At 43.2% G+C, this 21108-nt stretch overlaps 1 protein-coding gene across 3 annotated transcripts in view; it reads right to left on the reverse strand.

Annotated features, from left to right (window-relative positions):
* Positions 1 to 21108, reverse strand: part of RAB5B (RAB5B, member RAS oncogene family) — a 67504-nt gene that overhangs the window by 14239 nt on the left and 32157 nt on the right. For all 3 annotated transcript variants that reach the window (XM_069230594.1, XM_069230595.1, XM_069230596.1), the window contains one exon: positions 7497 to 7771. In XM_069230594.1, the coding sequence (XP_069086695.1) occupies positions 7497 to 7659 (163 nt within the window). In that variant the 5' untranslated portion in view covers positions 7660 to 7771. The remainder of the gene's footprint in view (positions 1 to 7496; positions 7772 to 21108) is intronic.

Here is a 21108-nt window from a genome sequence, read left to right on the forward strand (position 1 = left end):
AGTTAATTTCTCATAAACCTACAAGATATAATAAAGACTGAATTATCCGAAGTCTTAACTCAAGAGATTATTTAAAAGTGCCTGACCAACTCCTGACTCAGCTTTAGTGTCCTCACTCAAACAATGCTTGGCAAATGTGTGGACGGATCTCCATGTGGCCGCTTTATAGATTTCAGAAAGAGGAGAGTTCCTCGCCCAAACAGCTGAAGCTGCTTTCCCTCTTGCGGAATGTGCAACTGAGCTACTATGCAAAGTTTTATTAGCCTGTAGGTAATAACATGCTATGAAGGATACTGTGTCTACTTTGTAGACACTATCCTGGTACAAAGGGGTCCAGAATTTACAAATAAATGGGTGGCGTTGCATATGTTTTTGGTTCTGTCTAAATAATATTTAACACTAACATTTAATGAGTGTAGTTTTTTTGTCTGCTGGAGTGGAGGACTGCAACAAATACTAGAAGAGAGATATGGGGCCAGATGTATCAAGCATTTTGTGGACGCAAACCACCCAACCCAATTCACAGAATTGGACCATTTGCGACCGGAAAAATGCATTTCTTTATGTATTAAGCCCAAACTAAGATTGGGTAACATGTTAAGGAATCGCAGTTTGGAACTGCACATACATACCGATTTGGTATTTGGAAGGGGTGTGTTTCGGACGACCCTTCCAAATACTGAATCAGAGTGGGATGCAGGAATGTTTTTCAACTGAATTACGGTTGCAAAACATTCTCACATTACCATCAACTCAAAGTTGGTGGCAACCCATTCACAAACAGGAAGGGGTCCCCTGTGGATCCCTTCCCTTTTGAGAATGTTTAGCAAAAACATTTTTAAGAGCAGGCAGTGGTCCCACAGACCTATACCACTGCCTACCCTTGAATCATAAAAATGAAACTTTTAATTTTTTTTTCTTTTTAAACATTCTGTTTTCCTTTCAGGAAAACTGGCTTCATTAAAAAAATATATTGCTTTATTAAGAAGCAATCACAGACATGGTGGTCTGCTGACTCCAGCAGGCCACCATTGCTGTGATGGCTGCGATTCCTCATGGGTCGCAGATTGCAACCTACCTAATTAATATGCATGATGTAGGTCTATTTGCGACCCTCTAGGAATCGCTAATGAAACCCAATACATTAGGAATACTGATTTCCTAATTGTGTTTCAGGGAAAATCGCAATTAGGAAGTAAATATTCCCAGTGTTAGCACATCTGGATCACAGTGAATAATATGGACAACCAAAGAGACTTTAAGTAAAAAAATTGGGTTCACTCTCGAACCTATCCTATTGTGATGGAAACCCGAATATGGATCAACTGCAGATCAAGCGGAAAACTCACTAACTCTTCTAGCTGAAAAGATAGCAACCAGTAAGCTACCTTTCAGGAAAGGTGCTGCAATGATGCCTTAGGTTAGGCTCAAAAGGTGGATCCATTCATATAGATAGGTACGAAGGTATGTTCCTATTGGGGAGAAGGATGCCGTCTTGGAGAACAGATTTTCTTCAGTCCCTCCAAAAAGCCTTTTAACACAGGATCTTTGATTTGGTCCTTTTATGTACGCAGGGACAACAGCTAAATGCACTTTTTTTCCCAGAATACTGCAACTCTGATTTTGCCAGCTGAAAAAGATAAGGTCGTATGGCCTTTTTCAGGCATTGGATGGAATCATGTTTATTCTGCAGACACCAGATGACAAATTGCTTCCACTTAAAAATTTAGGATGCTCTTGTGGAAGGCAGTTTAGCTTCCTTGAGAATGTTTATGCATTCCTGAGGCAGACATAACGATCCATATTGCTGGACCTCTGGAGCCAAGAAGCCAAACTCAACCGATTTTAAGCTGGGATGGGGGATATCACCCAGCATTTTCAACAGCAGACTAGGTCTGCACAACAATTTCTTGCGTGGTTGTGATGACAGATAAAGAATTTCTGGGAATCACCATGCCTCAGCCATTCTAGGGCGATACATATCTTTGCATTCCAAAGCTTCAGTCTTATTAGCACTGATGGAATAAGAGGCAACGCTGGAAAAGTGTAAAATAAAATTGTTGGACAAATTCATCTAAAGTGCATCATCCAATGACCTTGCTAACCACACTCTTGATGTGAAGATATGGCCTTGTGTTTTGCCTTGTTGAGAAAAGGTCTATTGACTTCCGATTCCCTGGGACAGACCGCCTTAATGTACAGATTATGCGCCAGGAGCCAATTCCAGATTGTTTGGAACTCTAGAGATGGTGACTATACCTTGGTGTCCCCATTTGTTCAAATAATGCATTGTGGGTGTACTGCCTGTTCGAATGAGGAACCTTCTTGTTGTATATGATGGTTGAGCAAAATGCATAGTTTGGAGCTCCAGTACATTAATACAATATAGTTGTTGGTTCTTGGACCAAGTTTGGAAGTGAGCTCCCCAGTCCATAAGGGACGCACCTGTCACAATGTTCTGAGAAGGTAGGCTCTGGTAAAACAGTAGTTCCTTGCAGGTTTCTTATTTTGAACCACCACTTAATTGATTCTCTATTGTGTGGTACCAGCTTCAGCTTGTCTTCCCATTTGTACTGATCCTGATTTCTCACAAAGAGGCATGCATGGAGTACCAGATACATGCAGAAGGCCAATGTTCACAGCATGGATGATTATCAAGAGTTCTGCAGGAGAAGGAGTCTGCAGCAGGTACTCTCCCAAAAGGAGACACTGCTTCTATTTTTGGGTTCAGTGTAGTGCCTAAATGGTCTAGGATCTGGATAGGAGTCATTGTGATTTTCCATAGTTGATCTGAAGACCTAGACAAAGAAGAAGGGACTTGATGGTTTTAAAATATCATCAAGACTATTTTGGTGATTGCACGTTTATTAGCAAGCCATCTAGGAATGGAAATATGAAAACATTTTGGTTTCTTAAATAAATTGCCACAATTGCCATGCACTTGAAAAATGCACGTGGTGTAGGTCTCAGCTCAAAATGGAGCACTTTGAATTGATAATAGGCTTCTTCCACACATGACTCTCAGGAACTTTAGGTATTTTCTTATTATGGGGATATGAAAACACAATCTCCTTCCATGAGTTAGGCATACATTTTGGTGTTAGGCCAACATCCCGAACTTTTGTTTTCTGATGCACTTATTGGCTTGCCTCAAGTCCGAGAAGTTCCTTCTTGGGACCTCTATTACGACCCATAAATATCTTGAGTAAATACGTTCCGCTTGGTGCAACCGAAAACCAGTTTCTATTGCTCTTTTTGAAGGCGAGAGTTCACCTTCCTTTCTCAAAGCGTACAACTGAAGTTTTGGCACACATTTTGATGGAATCATAGGAGATGGGGATTTGAATTTGATTGTGTACCCTTTTTTAATGATTTGAAAGACTCACTTGATGAAATCCTTCTCCAATCTTCCACATGTTTTGATACAGTTCAACCCACCAGGTAAGCGACCAGAGGAGAGGGAATGGTGCTTTCATTGCTTGAAAGTGGTTTCTGGATTTCCAAGAGTATCACTGATGCTGCTGCTAATCTCTTCCTCTCATTGATCGTCTGTGGTATGGGCCTTACTCTTGCTGGTAGTTTGGCCCATATGGACGGTACGCCTATGGAAGGGATTGAACTCTGTGCCTGTCATGGTAGTTATAGTGTGGGCGGTGATATTGGGGTTTAAAGAATCTCTTCTTAGAGCCCCACTGCGTACAGTGTTTCTGCCTCTTACTCATTCCATCTCGTCTGTAAAGAAAGATTTGTTATTTTTAAGTTCATCATCTAACTTCAATGTTGTTAAACACAGCCAAGACATATGCCTGAAAGCAGTAACATGACAGAACTGTGTATGTGACATCTACAGAGTCCATCGCAACACTAACCATCTGCCTGCTCACCTAACTGCCCCTCCTGAAGTATTACCACGAAATCCTGCCAGCATTCACTGGATAAATTGTCCTCAAAAGAGAACAGAACAACGATATGTCAAACGTGCCCTATAAAAATGTGTTTTCGGCAGTCTTAAGAGCCACCCCTGCAGTACCACATTCTTTTCGCCCTGCAGCATCAGTTTTCTTGCTCTTAGGATCTGGGGGCATTGATGTTTTCAGGCCAGATGTTTTTTTTTTGTTACAGCAGAGACAATTATCAAGTCAGGTTTATGCCGTAGGTGAAGGAAGGGCAGATCTTGCCCCAGTGCCTTATAATTCTTTTGCAGTTCCGGTGTAGCCATCTTTATGGTTGCAGAAAAGAGAAATTTCTCCTCTACCCCCATTCCAGAAAATCCTGGAACCAGAGGCAAAGTTAGGCTAGGAGCTGCTTTAGGCTGCAGAGTCCGCATTACAAAGAGATGTGTGTGTAGCACCTCCAATTCTATATGACGTTTATTTGTGTCTCTTGAGACCATCCAGAAAAGTAGTGATGTCATCCACTGGGGTGTGTGCAAAGAAGATGCTGTTGGTGAAGTCGGAATGCATGTTGAAAAGAATATGGCACGTAATATGTTGATGGAGATAGGGAAGGAGATCTTCTCCATTTACATCAGTATGGTGTTGCAGTAAAGAAGGCAAAGGCATCGTCCTCATTGGCGACAAAGAAGTGTTAGGTTGCACCATTCTTAGGTTAGATGGTAGCTCTAAAGGTGGTACCAGATCCCAAATAGGATAAATGGCAGGAATTATCATTCTTGGCATTTCCTCAGGTAAAGATGAAAGCAGTGCAGAGAAGGACAGGTTTCCTGCTGTAGAGCCAGAAAAAAGGTGCAATAGAGAATGTCTCAATGGCTATCTGTTGGACGGCGATCTGTCCGAAGCCAATGATATTGTCGTCTGTGATGTCCTCATCGTCACTGGTGCTGGTGTCGACCAGAGCTTCTTTGCCGTCAAACCAGCCGTGGAATTGCACTTTGACAGGTCTTTGTCAAAGCTTACCCCAATGTCAACTGGTACTCCAGTAAACGGTGTGTCTGGAGTGGTGTTTATGTTGCTTCTTTTCTTTGACTCTCCTGGAGTCCCCACCAGGAGAAAGCAAAGCTTCAGTAGTGGATTTACCCACTTTGGCCTGCTCTTCTGCTCAGCTTTCAGATCTTACAGCTATCCTCTCCAGCATTTTCTTTCCCTGTCTTAAAGGGCTCTTTTGATATTATTTGACAGAACCCATAAGATTTAACTGCATGCGTAGGTGAAAGACATACTATACACAATGTGAGGATCTATGGCAGTCTTCTTACTCCTATAGGAAGGGCACTACAAGATAAGCGAAAGCATTGTGAGATAAAATAAATCACCACACAAATGTCAGGAAAAAAACATTTGGATTAGCTGAAAAGTCTTTCAAAATGTAGAATGAAGCCTACACATGAGAAGTTTTGAAGAACAAAAGTCTCAATAAACAGAGGAAATCTCACTAAAGTGTTCAAGATCAGTCAGCATGAGCCGAAAAAAAACACAGCACTGAGGCAGTGCATGCTGGAAGAGGAACGCTTTCATTTTTCACAACTGAAATACGAGGTTGCACATGTTTCCAACTTGGAAAGCTAACATTGTTCTATTAGGTGCTGCACTGTAGCCTTTTTTCTGTTCCGTAAATTGGTTATTCTAGTGAGGAAAAACTCAGCAAAAGCCTTCCTGCTTAAACACAACTCTATTGAGGGGACATATAAATGACTTAGTTTGAAAGGTCTACCTCCAGTTAAGATGTTTCTACTATACTAAGGAAAAGAAGAGCTCTGGAGGTTTATACAAATTTGCAGTAATATTCTACGTTTAAATCCAGGTCAGGATCCTACAATCCAGAACTGCTCATTTTGCCCAGAGGCCTGGCTATGCAACTAAAGTACAGCATGGTTATCCTAACTAGCTCCAAAGCGATTCTTGGTTAAGCCATACGAGGAACGCCTTCGCAATAATCAGAGCAATCTCATGGGAGTACCACCATCAAACACTGAACTTCCACAAAGCTCCTTCACAGTCAACAAATGGTGTTGAAAACTATGCCATACTGTCACTTTCCTAAACCTTCTGGATAATTCTGTTAAAGGCCGCTACCTTGAGTGTTAAGGATCTCTCTCTGTGTTATTAGGTTGGACTTCAAAATGTGGCTGCATAGTGCCAACAGGCAGGTGTCCAAGAGTAGACTGGAAGAGCCAGTGAGAGAAGCTAGAAGTCTTTAAGACCAGTGTACTCCACTTTGGTCCCAACCTTTCAGGTCAACTCACCACAACATACACTGCGTACTCCTATTCCATGAGGCCACAAGCAAGACTGTAATAGGTAAAGAATCTAGAAGTTATGGAAATTCCCGGTTTTAATATGAATTCCTAGACAGGGGCTTATGGATACTTTCTCGGATTGAGCAGAGCCCTTCGCTTCCTACCTATGTAGGATTATAATTGTGTTAGTGAAAATAAAAAGTTCCAAGACTGATCACACAAATTCCAGCATGTCAGCTTACCAGTCACAGAGGCGGCAAGCAATTCAAAAAGAACACTGTGGCACACCTTACTGTCGGCTAAACAAGAATCTTTCTTTGGCCACCCTGCCCAGAGTCGTGCGCTGCATTCCAGTTGAGAGGAGAGTGGAGTTTAAGCTCCTATGCTCAAAATACATTTTTAAAAAGGCATGACACTCCAGAACTGGAGCAGATTCTCCCTTGCATCCCGGCATCATACTTCGGTTAACACATCACCTGTTGCTTAGACTCCCAAAATCCAAGTGCACGAGGAAAGGGTGATAGAGTCTCACGTTCTGTTCCCCTACTGTAAAAAAGTGTTCTGATTTTAAATCTTATGTAGCTGTGATGTGCCATGGGGACCATACAGGCAGCTCGGGATTTGCAGGTTTCCTAAATATTTGATGCTTTGAGGCAATTTAGTTCGATATGGCGGCAGCACAAATTAAAATAAAAAGACTCAAATCAATGTGTGCTCGTGCATCTGCAAAAAGGAATTCATCTATAGACAAAAGGCAATCAGCAGGCAGCATTTGGCACTAGAAGCCCTCTCTAATACAACACATCCCTACCATCATGATGCTGACATGCCTTGGTGTTTCCTGGATCGGATTTCAGGGCCTTTCAATCAACAACGGCAACTCAAGCCCAAAGTAACAGTCTCTTTCCTCAAGGGTACAAAAATGTCACTGCGGAGTGTTGAAGATAGGACATTACCGGCAATTAAGAAAATGCCTTCAAAGTTTGCACTCTTCACAAATGTGGGCTGACTACCACGAGAAGCGATAAAAAGAACACTCTGTGCAACACAATGTGCTCTGCAAGTCAATTCTCCAAACACTATTATTGGCTATTTAAGAACATGTGCAACCACTTAAACCGTAATGATGACCTTCAAAAATATGGAAACCCCATTGTCAAGGCTTAACCAGTATACTAGTGAACCTTTGGGCACTGCCTAGAGGCTGCTGACCATGTGAGGCACCATACAGATTGCACCTATTCAAAACTCTAGCTCAGCCTTACACCTCGCAAGGGACACCTCTTAGCCACCGACTTACCACCAATTGTGCTCTCCTGGTACTCGTGAAACTGCCCCTTCACAAAGCGCAGCACCAGGCTGGACTTGCCCACTGCCGACTCCCCCAGCAGCACCAACTTGAATTGACAGATTTTACTTGTCTGGGTCTGACCATTCGGCCTGGTGGCTCCTCGGCTGGTCATGGCCTATGCTCAGGTGGTGCAGGGAGCCCCCAGGTGGGCCGAAGGGCAGTCAATTTCCAAGACAGGATGGGTGTTGTTGGGCGTCCTGCAAGGTCTTGTATGTGCTGCTGACCTACAGGAATGAAAGAGAAAACGGATTAGAGCTGATAGCCTGACTTGAATTTTGGCAGACGGGTGACGAATAACCTGTCCGTCTTATTACATGCAAATTACATCCTATGGCATTTGTAATGTGTCAGATAGATATTCATCATGACTGTGATGGAGTAACCATCCACCAAACTCCAAATCAGGCCCTAGAAGCCCCATTACGAATTTGGCGGTCAGACCTCCATGACTGCGGTCTTTCGAGCGGCGCCAGGCCGACAGTCCCAAGACCGGTGGATTGCACGTTCCCCACGGGGCTAGCATGATTGGCGGGGGAGGCAGGGAGCAGTATTATCTTGCTACTGCCAGCAATACACCCCTACCTGTCAGCACAAGGGGAGGACGGTGCCCATGCACCATGTTGTGTTCGGGACACAGTGCACCTCCGATTCCCAATTTTTGTGAGGGGCCCAAACTGGCCCCTGCCTCACCCTACATGGGGCCATACCCCTTAGGACCCCCTGTTTTGGGCCCCTTACCTGCCTGACTGCCAAGCTTTCCATGGCGGTGGGATCGCCATTGATAGCTTGGTGGTCCTGTAAGTCATAACGGCCATGGTGGTCCTAATGTCAGGATCTCCAACATTGGCCGCCGCGGTCAGGACCGCCACGGTCCCCCCTGCACTGACTATGGCAGTGTCGGCGGTCCGACCGAAAAACTTGTAATTTGGTGGTCCGACTGCCAGCGCTACCATGGCAGTCCAAGGACCACCAAACTTGTAATGAGGCCCTAAGTCTTTAGAACGTGTTTTTTAAAATACACCAAGACATAATCCTTATACAGCGGCACTGCAGATCGCACGCATGAAGAATAAAACCATAAGCATTCGTGTTAAGTCACAATGACACTCAATGGACAATATCTAGAGTTTTCCAATCAGCTATCATCTCATCTCTTATTAAGAATCAACAAAACCATGCTGGGGAAGAGGAACAAGGTCCTTTAAATATCGGATCAAGCTAAACATCAAGATCAGAACTGGGAAACACATCCTGGGTTAAAAACATGAGGGTGCCTACTGAAAAACTACTTTACTGATAGCGAGAAGAATGATTTTTCGGGTGTTGCCGTTGATGAGAAAGCCTAGGCATAGGAGAAAAACGTAGGGGTGGACATAAAGGGGAGCTTTGCCATTTTGAAGTTAATTCTAGCCATGTGTGGAGAAGTGGATGAGAAATCCAACCTATCCCCTCTTATTGCCAGTGGAGGATGCAGGCCAAAGATACTTACTTCACAGTGGTGCCGAGAAACACAAGACACCAACCATCCCTCAAATAAAGCTACAGCAATGACAGCTAGTAAGGGTTGCATAATGCAGTAATAAATCACCACTAATTACAAGTCAATGCACGTGTCCGATAAAATTGGGCTGGCTAACAGACATTGTCTTAGAAACAGGCTAAGCGACACCATGTAGAAGTGGGTCAGCAATCCACTCAAAGTCAAATGCTAGGTATCCAACTGGTGGCACCCCTCTCACCCATCGTTTCACAGCAAGTGCAGGGCTCAAGGGATTAACAGGAAGTGTGCCTGTTCCGTTTACGAACCCCAGTCTGAAACAGAGTACAATACGAGCACATTCCTAAGAAGAACAAGTGCACCGGATCCTGTGTGTGCAAGTCTCGGACAGGGGTATTTAACAATGCCGAGAGCCATGCCCGGTTTTCCGGGGAAAAAACTCTGGTTATGGAAATAATTTCCATTCAGGTGGAGTGCATGTAAATTTTTTCTCATGTGAATAACCTTAATACTGATATGGTGCAAAAATGGAAAGAATTATGTAAAACCCCCTTTTTTTTTTTTTTTTTTTTAACAGCTCAGCACATGATCCCTTTCAGTTACCTCTATCAATTCAAGAATTCTCAACTTACCAAGCATGCTCCATCCTTCTATTCATCCAAATCAACACCTTGCCTCCCCTGAGTAAGGACTACACCACACACCAGCTGCAGGTGCTCTCTTCAGAGGCAATAGGGTCAAACACTGTTAATAGAGACTCATCCGACCTGCCCACACAGACCTACCTAAGGCTCGCGTTTGGCTGGCTGAAGGCAATGTCGCTCCCAGGGAAGTGAATGGTCGTTAGGTACAAACCTAGATAATACAGCCATGCTACAGAGCTGCAGTTGGAAGGACCAACTCGGAGTATCAAAGGTAAGACTGCATGTGTTGTGGGTGGGCAAGGATACGGAGTCTGGGACGGAGAGCTCAGCTTCCACAGGCTCCCTGATTCTCCGGGCAAGCCTCATTGAGAAATCGGAGGTAGCTCGTGGAACACCAAGTAATAGTTGAGAGGTGATAAAGGTTAACAACATAAATACTACCACAACAAAGAAGGAATGTCCAGCCAGGGTTGTACTTTGAAAGCAGAATATGGTGTCACTAAGACCTTAACATTGTCACACAACAGAAAGTAAAATAAAGCAGGAAAACTTAAAATCTCCAACAAAGGAGTTGTGACCTACCTTTAATTTCACATTAGGGTCTCTGTGCGCTGCATCCGATGCAAGGGCTACTGGTTGCTGGACTTCCGTCCAGCCAGGTGCGGGTGAAGATGGGCTCAAAGTGTGGCTCAGCACACAGTGGAAGAGAGGGGCTGCTGGGACAGTGTAATGCTAATGCGCAGTGCGACAGGATGCCGCAGCATGGCGGCGCATTCACTCAGTGATAAATACAGATTCCTTACTGCAAGGAGAGCAGGACTGGCAGGCAGGGACACTCATTACCTGAGTAGCACATCTGCCATAGGCTGGGGGTCTCTTGGCCAGTAAGGTTAATGCTTCTCACTTGAGACGTCTAAAACTGGACAACAGTTGGGCAGAGGTTCGGCATCCCTGCTGCCTAAGGACAACACAGGCCCTGACCCCAATGTGTCCTTTTTTTCCCCGCGCTCGGTGTCGCACCTCAATTGCATCCAGGGATTCCACCCAATCAGGAAACCCTTTGCAAGAAAGACTGCTCCATTCAGGACCCGGAACCATCAACCCTGTGTTGTTAGGAAAGTCTTTGTCTAAAAGTTGTGTGTGTTAGAAGCTTCTGGGAGTTTCTAACCAGAAATCAGGAAACCGCCTGATTTTCGTGAGCAATCCAAAATGACATTACTTGAGTTCAACAAATGTTTTAAGAGCTATAGCTCTTTTTAAGATTGAGCTACCAAATCTGATCAGGAGGATGGTCTGAAACCCCCTAGGGCCACCAGAGTTGGATTTTTCAACCACGACCTGTAGATCCCAAGATATCCGTGCAGGAAAATGTCAGTAATCTGGGGGAATTTACCAAAACTCTAAGGAGATCGTTAGGAAAAGAACCAGGGTGACCATTTGTTACATTTACCCAAGTTTTATATTTATGTGAATTCATGAAATAAAACTGGACTTGTTTCACCGACATCATCATTAAGAGTTAAAGCTTTTACCTACAGGATTGGTAGTCACTCCCTAGTGGCACTTCCAAAGTCAATTTCTCTGAAAGGTCCTTCAGCAGCACCTCCATAAACTCCATCATGGAATTACTTCCCCATTCTAGACAGTCACAGAGGTCTCCATGGATCTCAAACTCAGTGGGTTTGCACTGGTCATTGTTTCTGTGGGGTGGCTGCAATCAGTATTTTTTGTGACAGACGTTTGTCAATAGTACAGCAATTGTTAACAGAAGATTTGGGGGCTACAAATTCTGTGGATGATTTTCAGTTTTCATGCTTCTGTTATTTTTACTTTGATGGTTTTAGTTAGTAAAGTCTTCGTCCTCTTTTAAAGTAATAACCTTGGCTGGGCATTCAGCTAATTATTTTTGTGGTTGTAGTTACGTTATAGCATAATGTATCGCAAACATCACACCACCTCCCATGACCTAGGCCTCTACTCCTCAACAAAGCAAACCCAGAGTGTCTAGAAGCCTTTGGAGGTTCAGCTCCTGGTCAGTACGGAGCACATGCAGCCTCACCTTTGATAGTCCTTGTTGGGCCTGGCCCTTTTTGCAGGGTCATCCCTAAACTTTTTGCCTTCCTCCTCCCACTTTTCTGACCGCTTTTTGTTGGCTCCAGGACGCTTGGCACTTTATCACTGCTGATTAGTGTTAAAGTGCATGTGTTCTCCCCTCTTACCTTGGTATGATTGGCTTATACCCGATTGGCACATTTAATTTACCTGTAGACCCTTGTAAAGTGGTATCCCTATACCAAGGGCCTGTAAGTTAAATGCTACTAGTGGGCCTGCAGCGTAGCTTGCACCACCCACAAAAGTAGCCTTTCAAATCTTTCTCAGGCCTGCCACTGCATAGCCTGCGTGTGCAGTTTACTGCCACACTGACTTGGCAAGTAAAACTACTTGCTAAGGCCTAACCTCCCTTTTTAAAACACCCAAGTTACCCCTAAGGTAGGTCCTTAATAGCCCTACTGGCACGGTGCTGTGTATGTAAAAGGTAGGACATATGTCTTTATGTACTACATGTCCTAGTAGTGACAAACAGCCTATTTAGTTTCTCAATACTGTGAGCGCTGCTCTTCTCAAAGGATTGCATTGGAAATACCTTGACATATGTCTAAGTGGTATTGTCTGATCTATGTTGGGTGGCGTAGGCATGTTTGGAATAGTGGTGAGAAATGCTGCTTATTGTTGTAGGTGGATTTTTTATTACCATTGTAAAAATGCCACTTTTGGAAAGTGGGCATTTCTCTGTGCTTATAACTCTGGTGCTTTTGCAGCGTGACTTCAATCCATGTCTGGGGTGACAGCTGGGCTTTGTCCATACTTTCCAGACACCCATCACACAGGGACGGTGGAGGTGTAACAGGAGTACACCTGCATACTGAATGGTCTTCTTGGGCTAGGAGAGGTATAGGCGGGGCACACCTGCATCTGTATAGGCTATGCCCTGGCCTCACACAAAGGGCTTGTTTACCCCCTCTGATGTCTGGAGCCAGTGCTGGAGGAGAAAGGGGACATTACTGGAACTGGTTAGAACTAGTTGGAACCCCCACCTTTGTGGAAGCTGAGCAAATTGAGTATAAGTACAGGGAGTTGACCCCACATTTTAGACACTGATGGGCTGGACATCAGATGCTCCTGCAAGGACTTACTTGGAACCACCATTGGGGACTGTTCTGCTGATGTGCTAATCTAAGACCTGCTAGGTCACCAAAAATGATTGCCACTGTTTGCTTAAAAGACCCTTCTGTGCTGTCCTGCCTGAACCCTCCTCAGGTGCCCCATGTGTTTCGAGGGGCTGGGTGGTGTGCCCCCTTCCTCCCTGCTTTCGTAGCTCACGCAGCACGTGAAGAGCGCTTTATTTGTGTTTGTCTAAAACAGCGTGTGAAGAGCACTGTTTGTGCTGGCTTCGGCAAGTGTGGATCGCGCCCTACCTGCTTGGGGCTGAGGTGGCTCCCCGCCCCCCTTTCAGAGAGGGGTGATGAGCCTGTTGGAAACCTTTTGCAATCAGACATCCACTTTGGAGCCACGTCACCGCCGGGCCCAGGTGTTGCCTGAAAACTGCGGCTGCCCGGAATTTAAGTAACAATGTAGCACCTGGTTGTAACTGCCCACTCAACTTTGATGAGGAAGTGAAGTGCTATGTAAAGATTGTGGGACAAAGTGCTTCTCAGACCTTGCAAAGCCCGCCCTGCCCACGTGCAGTAGTTTCCATGTTTGTTATCCATAGAATGTTATGCTAGGGAAAAAGGTCTGGAATTATCACCTGTGACACACACGTTCTAGAGATGTTTGTTTTCCACTTCATATATTAATTTCATTTTTTTACTGCAGTAATTAATTAGAAGTTAGATTTTAGCTGGTACCAATGTTCTCACCAAACTCTATAAGGAAGCATTGATTGCTTAGCTGCAATTACCACTGAAAAACTTGAAATTAGTCCACTGCAATCCTAGGAAGCAAATTCCAGTGCTAGGAGGAAGATCATAATGTGGCATCAGCGACACCATCCACATGCTCACATGGAAAAACTAACAGGATGTGGAGAGAATGCCTGTGAATTAATCTTGGTAGAAGTGTTACAGAAACACCAGCATTCCTAAAGGTCAGGCTATTTCCTTCACAAACATGAGCAAAAAAAAGGAGAAGCAATATTTAAAAAAAAAAAACTCTGGTTCACACCACATAACTGAGCTAATCCTCAATCTCATGACCAGCACCGACCGTTTGCTCATCACATGTTTGGAACAAGGGCCGCTTCATACGCTTCAGAACTTCCAACCAAGAGAGTGCTTACTTGTGAAGCAGCGCCAGCACGGGCTTCAGGGCTCTGCAAAAATGTGTCAGTGGTGTCCCTCTCACGAGTCCGAAACAGCAGACACCTCACCGGAGGCAACAGGGGGCGCATCAAACGCTGCCTCCACCAACGCTGAACAAAAGCTTTTTTCAACACATACTCCTGCCTCAAAGGATGCAATTGTCAGAAAAAGACATGAAAGTGGTACAGGACACGTTGATGCGTCAGTAGGTGGGTTCATATAAGATAAGCCCCAATTGAAGAGGACTACCTTAAAATGCGGCTCCCAAAAGAGGACACATTATTTAAATGTGTGTTTCTTTACCTAATAAACATTTTAAGTTAGGCTATAAGGGTCCCGCGACCTGTGTTAAGCTATGGCAATCCTGTTGCCGATTGTTCAGTGGAATTGACCTGTGTCCAGAGAATTTCAACTGGTCCATTAAGGAAAGAGATTTTTTTTTGTGGACCCTGCTGTAACCCAAAGTGGGCACTGCTCAGACCCCCACACCCATAATTAAAGAGACTTAAGGTCTCTTTAAAACAGAGCAAGTCTCAATATGTCCCGATGAGCAACAGTTCAAGGGCTTCCAGCTCTTCTTATTGGTAAACAAGGCGTATGTTTGGGAGTAGCTTAATCAGTAATAGGACAGGCTTCCGATTACATGGTACATCAAAGACGCATAGCAATCATCCTGTCACACACGCCCGCCCAAGAGTCCGACTTTATCTATGACATGTGCACATGAATAATGCAGACACACATTAACAGCACTGCCATGCCTTTACAGTATAGCATGCAAATAATAAATGCAATGCAATCAAACCTCTTGGAGAATCCCAGATTTTTTTTCACCAATGCGTCCCCAGCGCATTCAAAAGAGCAGCAGCAGAGGGCACACAGAAGAGTAATAAAGCTGAAATGGTGCCAAATGAGGAAGCCATGTTTGTAAAGGTAATGCCAAGTTTCTAAAGGTAACGCCGTGTTAAGTGAAGGCACGAGAGAAGCCACATGAGCTGAACTTACCTCAAGTGTGGAATACCAAACTCAGCAGATATAAAACACAGTTAAAGTCCAGACAAAATCCTGGACAGTATAATACAGTTACGCTCCTCAAACTTAATACAAATCAAAAATCGATTTGTGTTGCATGAAAGAGATTCATACTGCTTTCCTGATACAGTGAAGCATATTCGTGCTATACAATGTAAGGATTCTGCGTCAGCATACCATGGGAAGGTCACGGCTGGATATGCCATGCCAGTAGCACTCGAGCTGGGTATTTCTTCACATATGCCTCCTCGTACACTTTATACCTCCACCCTAACTTCACTTGGTACCTTATTTTTAGGTTTTGACTACCAAAGGCCTTTTAGCTGACTGGTTGGTGAAAGCCTATTGCAAAGTATACAAGAAACTTATACTGGGGTTTGGCCCAAACCACTGATTACCATTACTTGCCTTTGTTGTCATTTTATTTGCATGCTTTTTAGGTCTCACCTATCAGACAGCACAAGCTGTCTGGTTGCCAAAGACCTATTATGAGCTTACTGAGAACTTGAAAAGCTTTATAATTGTGTCCTTCAACCGCTTCTTTTTAGGGAACTACTTTCTTCTTTGCAGTTAAGTAGCCCAGGAGAGTGCATGCATGTGTTTTCCAGCCCTCTCCCTTGTGTGCTTTTTTCAACTCTTCCCTGTGCTCTGCGTTGCTCTGACCCTCGTGCAATGCTCTCTCTTGTGATTCTCCCTCACTCTCCCAATTTCTGTGTTGCTCTCTCCCTCGCTTGATTCTCCTCTCTCCCGCTGTGTTGCTCTCTTTTTTATTTTTTTTATTTTTTATTTACTGACCATGCTGCACAGCAAAGGAAAAAAAAATACTTTTAGGGGATGCTGTAAAGCATCGCCAAAAGCCACTGACAAAACCAGTAAGCCCAAAAAGCAAGACCTATTGGCTGGTCTTTGCTGGTTATTTGATGATTTTCCTTGTTCATCTTGTGTTAGTCTCCCTCATTTTTCTATTTGTTCCTCTCCTGGAGCATAGACTCTTTACCATTCTTCTTACTCGATAACTTACAACCTTTCAATGCTCACATTTAGAGAACTGCCTTTCCACACTCCACGATTGTGCATGTGTTTTCCAGCTCTGTCCTTGGCTGCTTCCTAATCCCAAACACCCATCCCCTGAGAGGCTCCATGTTGCTCTCTTATCCCTCACAGAAAGTTCGTCCATTGCTTTTCCCAACCTTATTTTATTTTTTTGGGGCATTTCCCTGGCCCACCCTCAAGTGCCTCTGTTGCTTTTGGCCCTCGCCCACTCACTGTTGCATGCGTCACAACTGCCCCCAGCACCTTCTCTTACATTGCCCTCTGGTCCTTTTATTTTTATATTTTCTTTTTGGATCCTTTAGGAGAGATGCTCTGCCAAAACGCTTTTGCAATAAATACTAAAATTCCATTTTCTTTTATTTATCGATTTATCTTGGATCAGAAAATTTGCCCTTTGTCATTTCGTGTGTGCATGCAACATACGTCATCACAAATGCAAGCTCCTAGAAAATAACAAGCTTGTCGGCAGCAGCCGTGTCATTGACCTTTCTTTTTTCTTTTCACAGATGCTGCACAGGTTTAGCAAAAAAAACATTTTGCCAATGCCGCGCAGCATCAGCATTGCCACAGCCAAATGACAAGAGCTACTGGATATTGGATTTGCCAATGCTTGGTTATTATTATTTCTACTGCACTTTCCCGGACCAGTCCTGATGTATGTGGAGGTGCGCAAATAGTCATAAGCGGTGGAGGAAGGCCGCAACCACAAAACAATAAAGGATTAGAGTCTGTGGTCCATCGACATGGCAGAGCACGCCTACTTTCCGGTTCCAAAATGTTGCTTGCGTTTTTCTGTGCACTGCAATTTTCTTGATCGTTTTTGTGTTGTAATACCTCAGTGCACCACTATGGCCGGGTTTGAATACTTATTTTCCTTGAAGGCGGTGCCCCCACCTCACCCCTTTCCCCGTATAACAGAGGTGCGCGACCACTACAGAAGGCTAAACTTTTTTTTTTTTTTTTGTCAGGCCTTTGAGGAAACCAAAGCTGTCCTATTTGACAATTGTTTTTTTTTCTCATAAAATTCATACACAACGTTGATACTACAAAGGCCTTTTGGTCAGCGGGTTCCATACACTAGTTTAATAAATTGCGACTCACATTTTGCTGCCACTCGTCATAACATTCAGCATGAAGAGACCATTCGACTCCCTTCACCCATGGGCTCCCATCAATTTGTGTGACTGCACAAAACCTGGCACACTGGTCATGCCCGCCCACAAATAGTTCCTTTCTCTTGACCTGCAACGCTGGTTCAAAAGATGCTCTTTAATTGTATGTTTTACATTAGCCTTAAATACCTGCTATTAATATTGCCTGCACGCCTTTCAAAGGTTATGTTATAAAGTATTTAAGTGATAGTTAACATTATTGCTGCACGTCATGTTTAAGTGCTTGGTTAAACTGCGATTTAGTCTAGTCAGTAATGATATAATAATAGTATCAAAAATAATAATTATAATAGAATGCATGGCGCCACAGAAAGGCTTTCTGTTTAAAAAAACATCACTAGTACAACAGCTGCATATGTGACTATTCATTACATTTTTATTACTATTGCAAGAATACGTCAGCCATGTTTAAGTGACGGCATATATTAGTATTTTTTTAATTTTTGTGGTATATGCAATAACAAAATTAAATTACCATCGCACCAGCATGCTAAGACTAGACCTACTGGAGTTGCCAGAGCTTGCTTTCCTTATCAGGGTTTTTCCCATGGCACTTTATCTCCCATCCTGCTGAATCGCAAACTTGTTTAGGTGCCAGATGCCAGGGGCAGAGAGCAGCACAGAGTGTCCGAACGGCTACTAACCCACAGGGAGCACGTAAAAACAACAAACATTGTCAAAGCCGAAATGTCTCCCCTTTACTATGCAAGCGCTGTGCTAGCCTGGTTTTGACAACTCTGTTTGCTTGCAATACCATGTGATGAAAAGCTTTTAAAGAAAGGGATAAGTGTGTAATTGTGAACTTGTTATTCGACAATGAGAAAGGAATTACTTTATTAGGGACTTGTAAAATACAAAATTAAAAACTACAATAGCATGGTGTTAATAGAGGTAAAATGTTGTTTAGTATAATAACTTGAATTCATCTCGTTCGAGAGCTAACGTATTGTAAACAACATGTGATTTTGAACTTTGATTTCATATAAAAGTTTTATAAAGTTATGAGCATATGGGAGATGTAGCATAATGGCTAAAACTTCTTACTTTTAACATGGGTAACGAGATCAAAACCCCTTAACTCAACGTCCTGTGATCCTGAGCAAATCACAATATCTCTCCGACTTAAGACAGTTACAAAAATTTTAAAATGTGCGTTTGACAATTTTCAAACGAATGTTACTCAAATATCATTACCTAGGTAATAAGTTTAACACGCGTTCATGAAATCTGCTCCCAAGTTACAACTGCATGGCTACCTAATAAAGTTTTGAGAAGAAACGGCTTAGGTTCCTTGGACAGCACGTGCTGGCTTGTAAAACAAAGGCTCCGCCTCTCTAGTGAAGTTTCTCAACAAATAATGGTACTTCACTGCCTGGGTGTGTGGAGAGCACAAACATGGGAGCCATTTACATTTGACAGCTCCCAGTGCTCAAGCTCGAGACACAAGACAGGCAGCCACTGACACCAGCACTGCTACCATTTTGAAAACGTGCGCTTTCGTTAAACTTTGGCTGCACAGTTAGGAGTCCTTCTGTGAAATGTGAATTTCACAACTACAATGGTCCAACAGGTAATTGCACCAAAAGGAAGTTTGCCAACATATGACATACACATGCAGCACAGACAATTATTTTGATATCTCACATAATATTAATACACCAGTTTATATGAAAATATGCAATTTATTGCTTGTCTTCCAATACAAAATTTCTATATATCGAGTTGCTCCAAAACACCCAAAGAAATAATGTATAAAGAAAAAGTGCTTGTGAAAAGAAAAGAAAAAAAATGAATAAAATAAGGAAATGTATCTATCAATTATATTCAAATTATATACATGAGAGCCTGTGCATTGATCATTCTACAACAAAAATATGCGTCACACTCGGCTGGGGTAAAGTGTCTAAATCGCTATTGCCCCGTGGTGAGAAATAGCAGAGTTTCAGTAACTGTACGATTACAAAATGGATGAGAAACAACCTCTGAGGGCGGCTGAAATTACACCCAGGAGTCCTGTACAACGTTTTCTGCAACGCAACTGAAAAGCACATTTTTTCTTACGTAGCAGCGTTTTGCTAAATGTAGAGCAATTCAAAATAAATGAGGCCCCGAATATACAGAACGTTGTTGAACCAAATTCTGGTTTCTTTGTTACATAGCAGCGTTTTTCTGTACCTATCACGAGCAAATGCAGTAAAAGTAACCTCCGAGGTTAGCGAAAATAACAAACAGCACGGTACATCTGGAAAAATGCAATTTTGAGAACAAGAGAGGAAATAAGCAAGTTCTACTATAATGTAAAATAAATAACATACGTGTCCTTGGTGTGTGTATGGTTAGAAATCTAAACATTAGGGATTTAATGGTGACTCAATGTTGGCTCCCACATAGCAACACAAAAGAAGAATTAAGAATTGGCACAGCCAATACACCTCACAGTGCGGGGGAGAGAAGAACATGGCGCAGACCGCTCGAAAACACATACTCTCATGGAGTGCTTAACACAGAAAAACAAAGTTCTTGAAAAGTAAGAAGTGGAAGCAGCAAAGGCAAGCAATCAAGAGATGTAAAGAGGCAATGCTCCGTGGCAGGGACCAACACAAGTCTGACAAGCTGGGACACAAATAAGAAGCAGGCAAATGTGAATGACAAGGAAAGCCAACCAATTGTAAGTAATGGGTGTGCTCCAGGCCGCTCCATGTTCTTGATGGGCCACATTATGTCTCACGAGAGACAACACATGCGCTGCCTAGTAGGCTTGAACCTAAAAGGGCTGCACACCAAAGGGAGGTAGCTTTGTTGTGGAATATAGTCTAGACAGCTAGAGAATTCCAAGATTGGCAGAAGAACTATAGAAAGCATGAGTCAAGCAGATCTGTTTCCACCTTAAAAGGGCGGTACCTTCTTTTGAATGACAAGAACTCGTATGATTGGAGTTAGTGAAGCCAAAGTACCAAGACAGACAGGGTGCAGAGAATAAGTGTGGAGAAGCAAAAGAGATGAGGGTTTGAGGTCTTTGGTCAAAGCTTATTTAGCAACTTGTGACCAGTGCTGCACACTGCACCCAGATACACAGCAGAAAACTAAAGAGGCACACAAGAGAACAGTACACATAGCATTGAGGTCATCGCCTCTACTGTAGAGGAGAATGGTGCAGAGCCTAGAAACATTCAAGTGTCTTAATCACAACAGGAGAAAAATATATTGTGGAGGAGTACAAGGGCATAGTGAAGCCCCTACTACAGCAACTTGAGTGGGGATGTCACTAGAGAGATAACATTGTTTTTCGTGGCTTTTCCTTACTTTGAACTGTGACTTCCAGGTCACAAAAAAGAAGCAGAAGCTAGAAATAACAACGCAAGAAAGATGATAACGTGACACAGTTGTGTGATGGTGGCCATTTGGTGGCAAAGGAACCAAACATGGCTAGAGAGAGAAAGGAAAATGATGAAAATTGTAAAAGAAATGTAAGAGGCAAATGGAGTAGAACACAAAAGAAGGGAGGAAAGAAAAATTCCGAGAAGGGAAGAAAAATGCTAAGGAAAGAAAGATGGATAAAAAAATTAAAAAAAATCAGGAGACAACAAAAGGTCGTAACGAAAGAAAAGAAATGGAAAGTAGAAACAAGAAGAAAAAGAAAGAAAGGGCCTGGAGTGCACGTTTCGCTCACTCACTCAGCTGCAAATATGTTGTTCAAAGTAGGGGTGGGTATTTTATTTCTCTCACCACTCACTCTGTAAAAGATATGTTATATGTTTAGGTTTTATGCAACGCAGTAAGACTGAAGGCAGCTCGAGTGTA

Source organism: Pleurodeles waltl, chromosome 4_2 (genome assembly GCF_031143425.1).
Source record: "Pleurodeles waltl isolate 20211129_DDA chromosome 4_2, aPleWal1.hap1.20221129, whole genome shotgun sequence".
Classification (NCBI taxonomy): Eukaryota; Metazoa; Chordata; class Amphibia; order Caudata; family Salamandridae; genus Pleurodeles; species Pleurodeles waltl.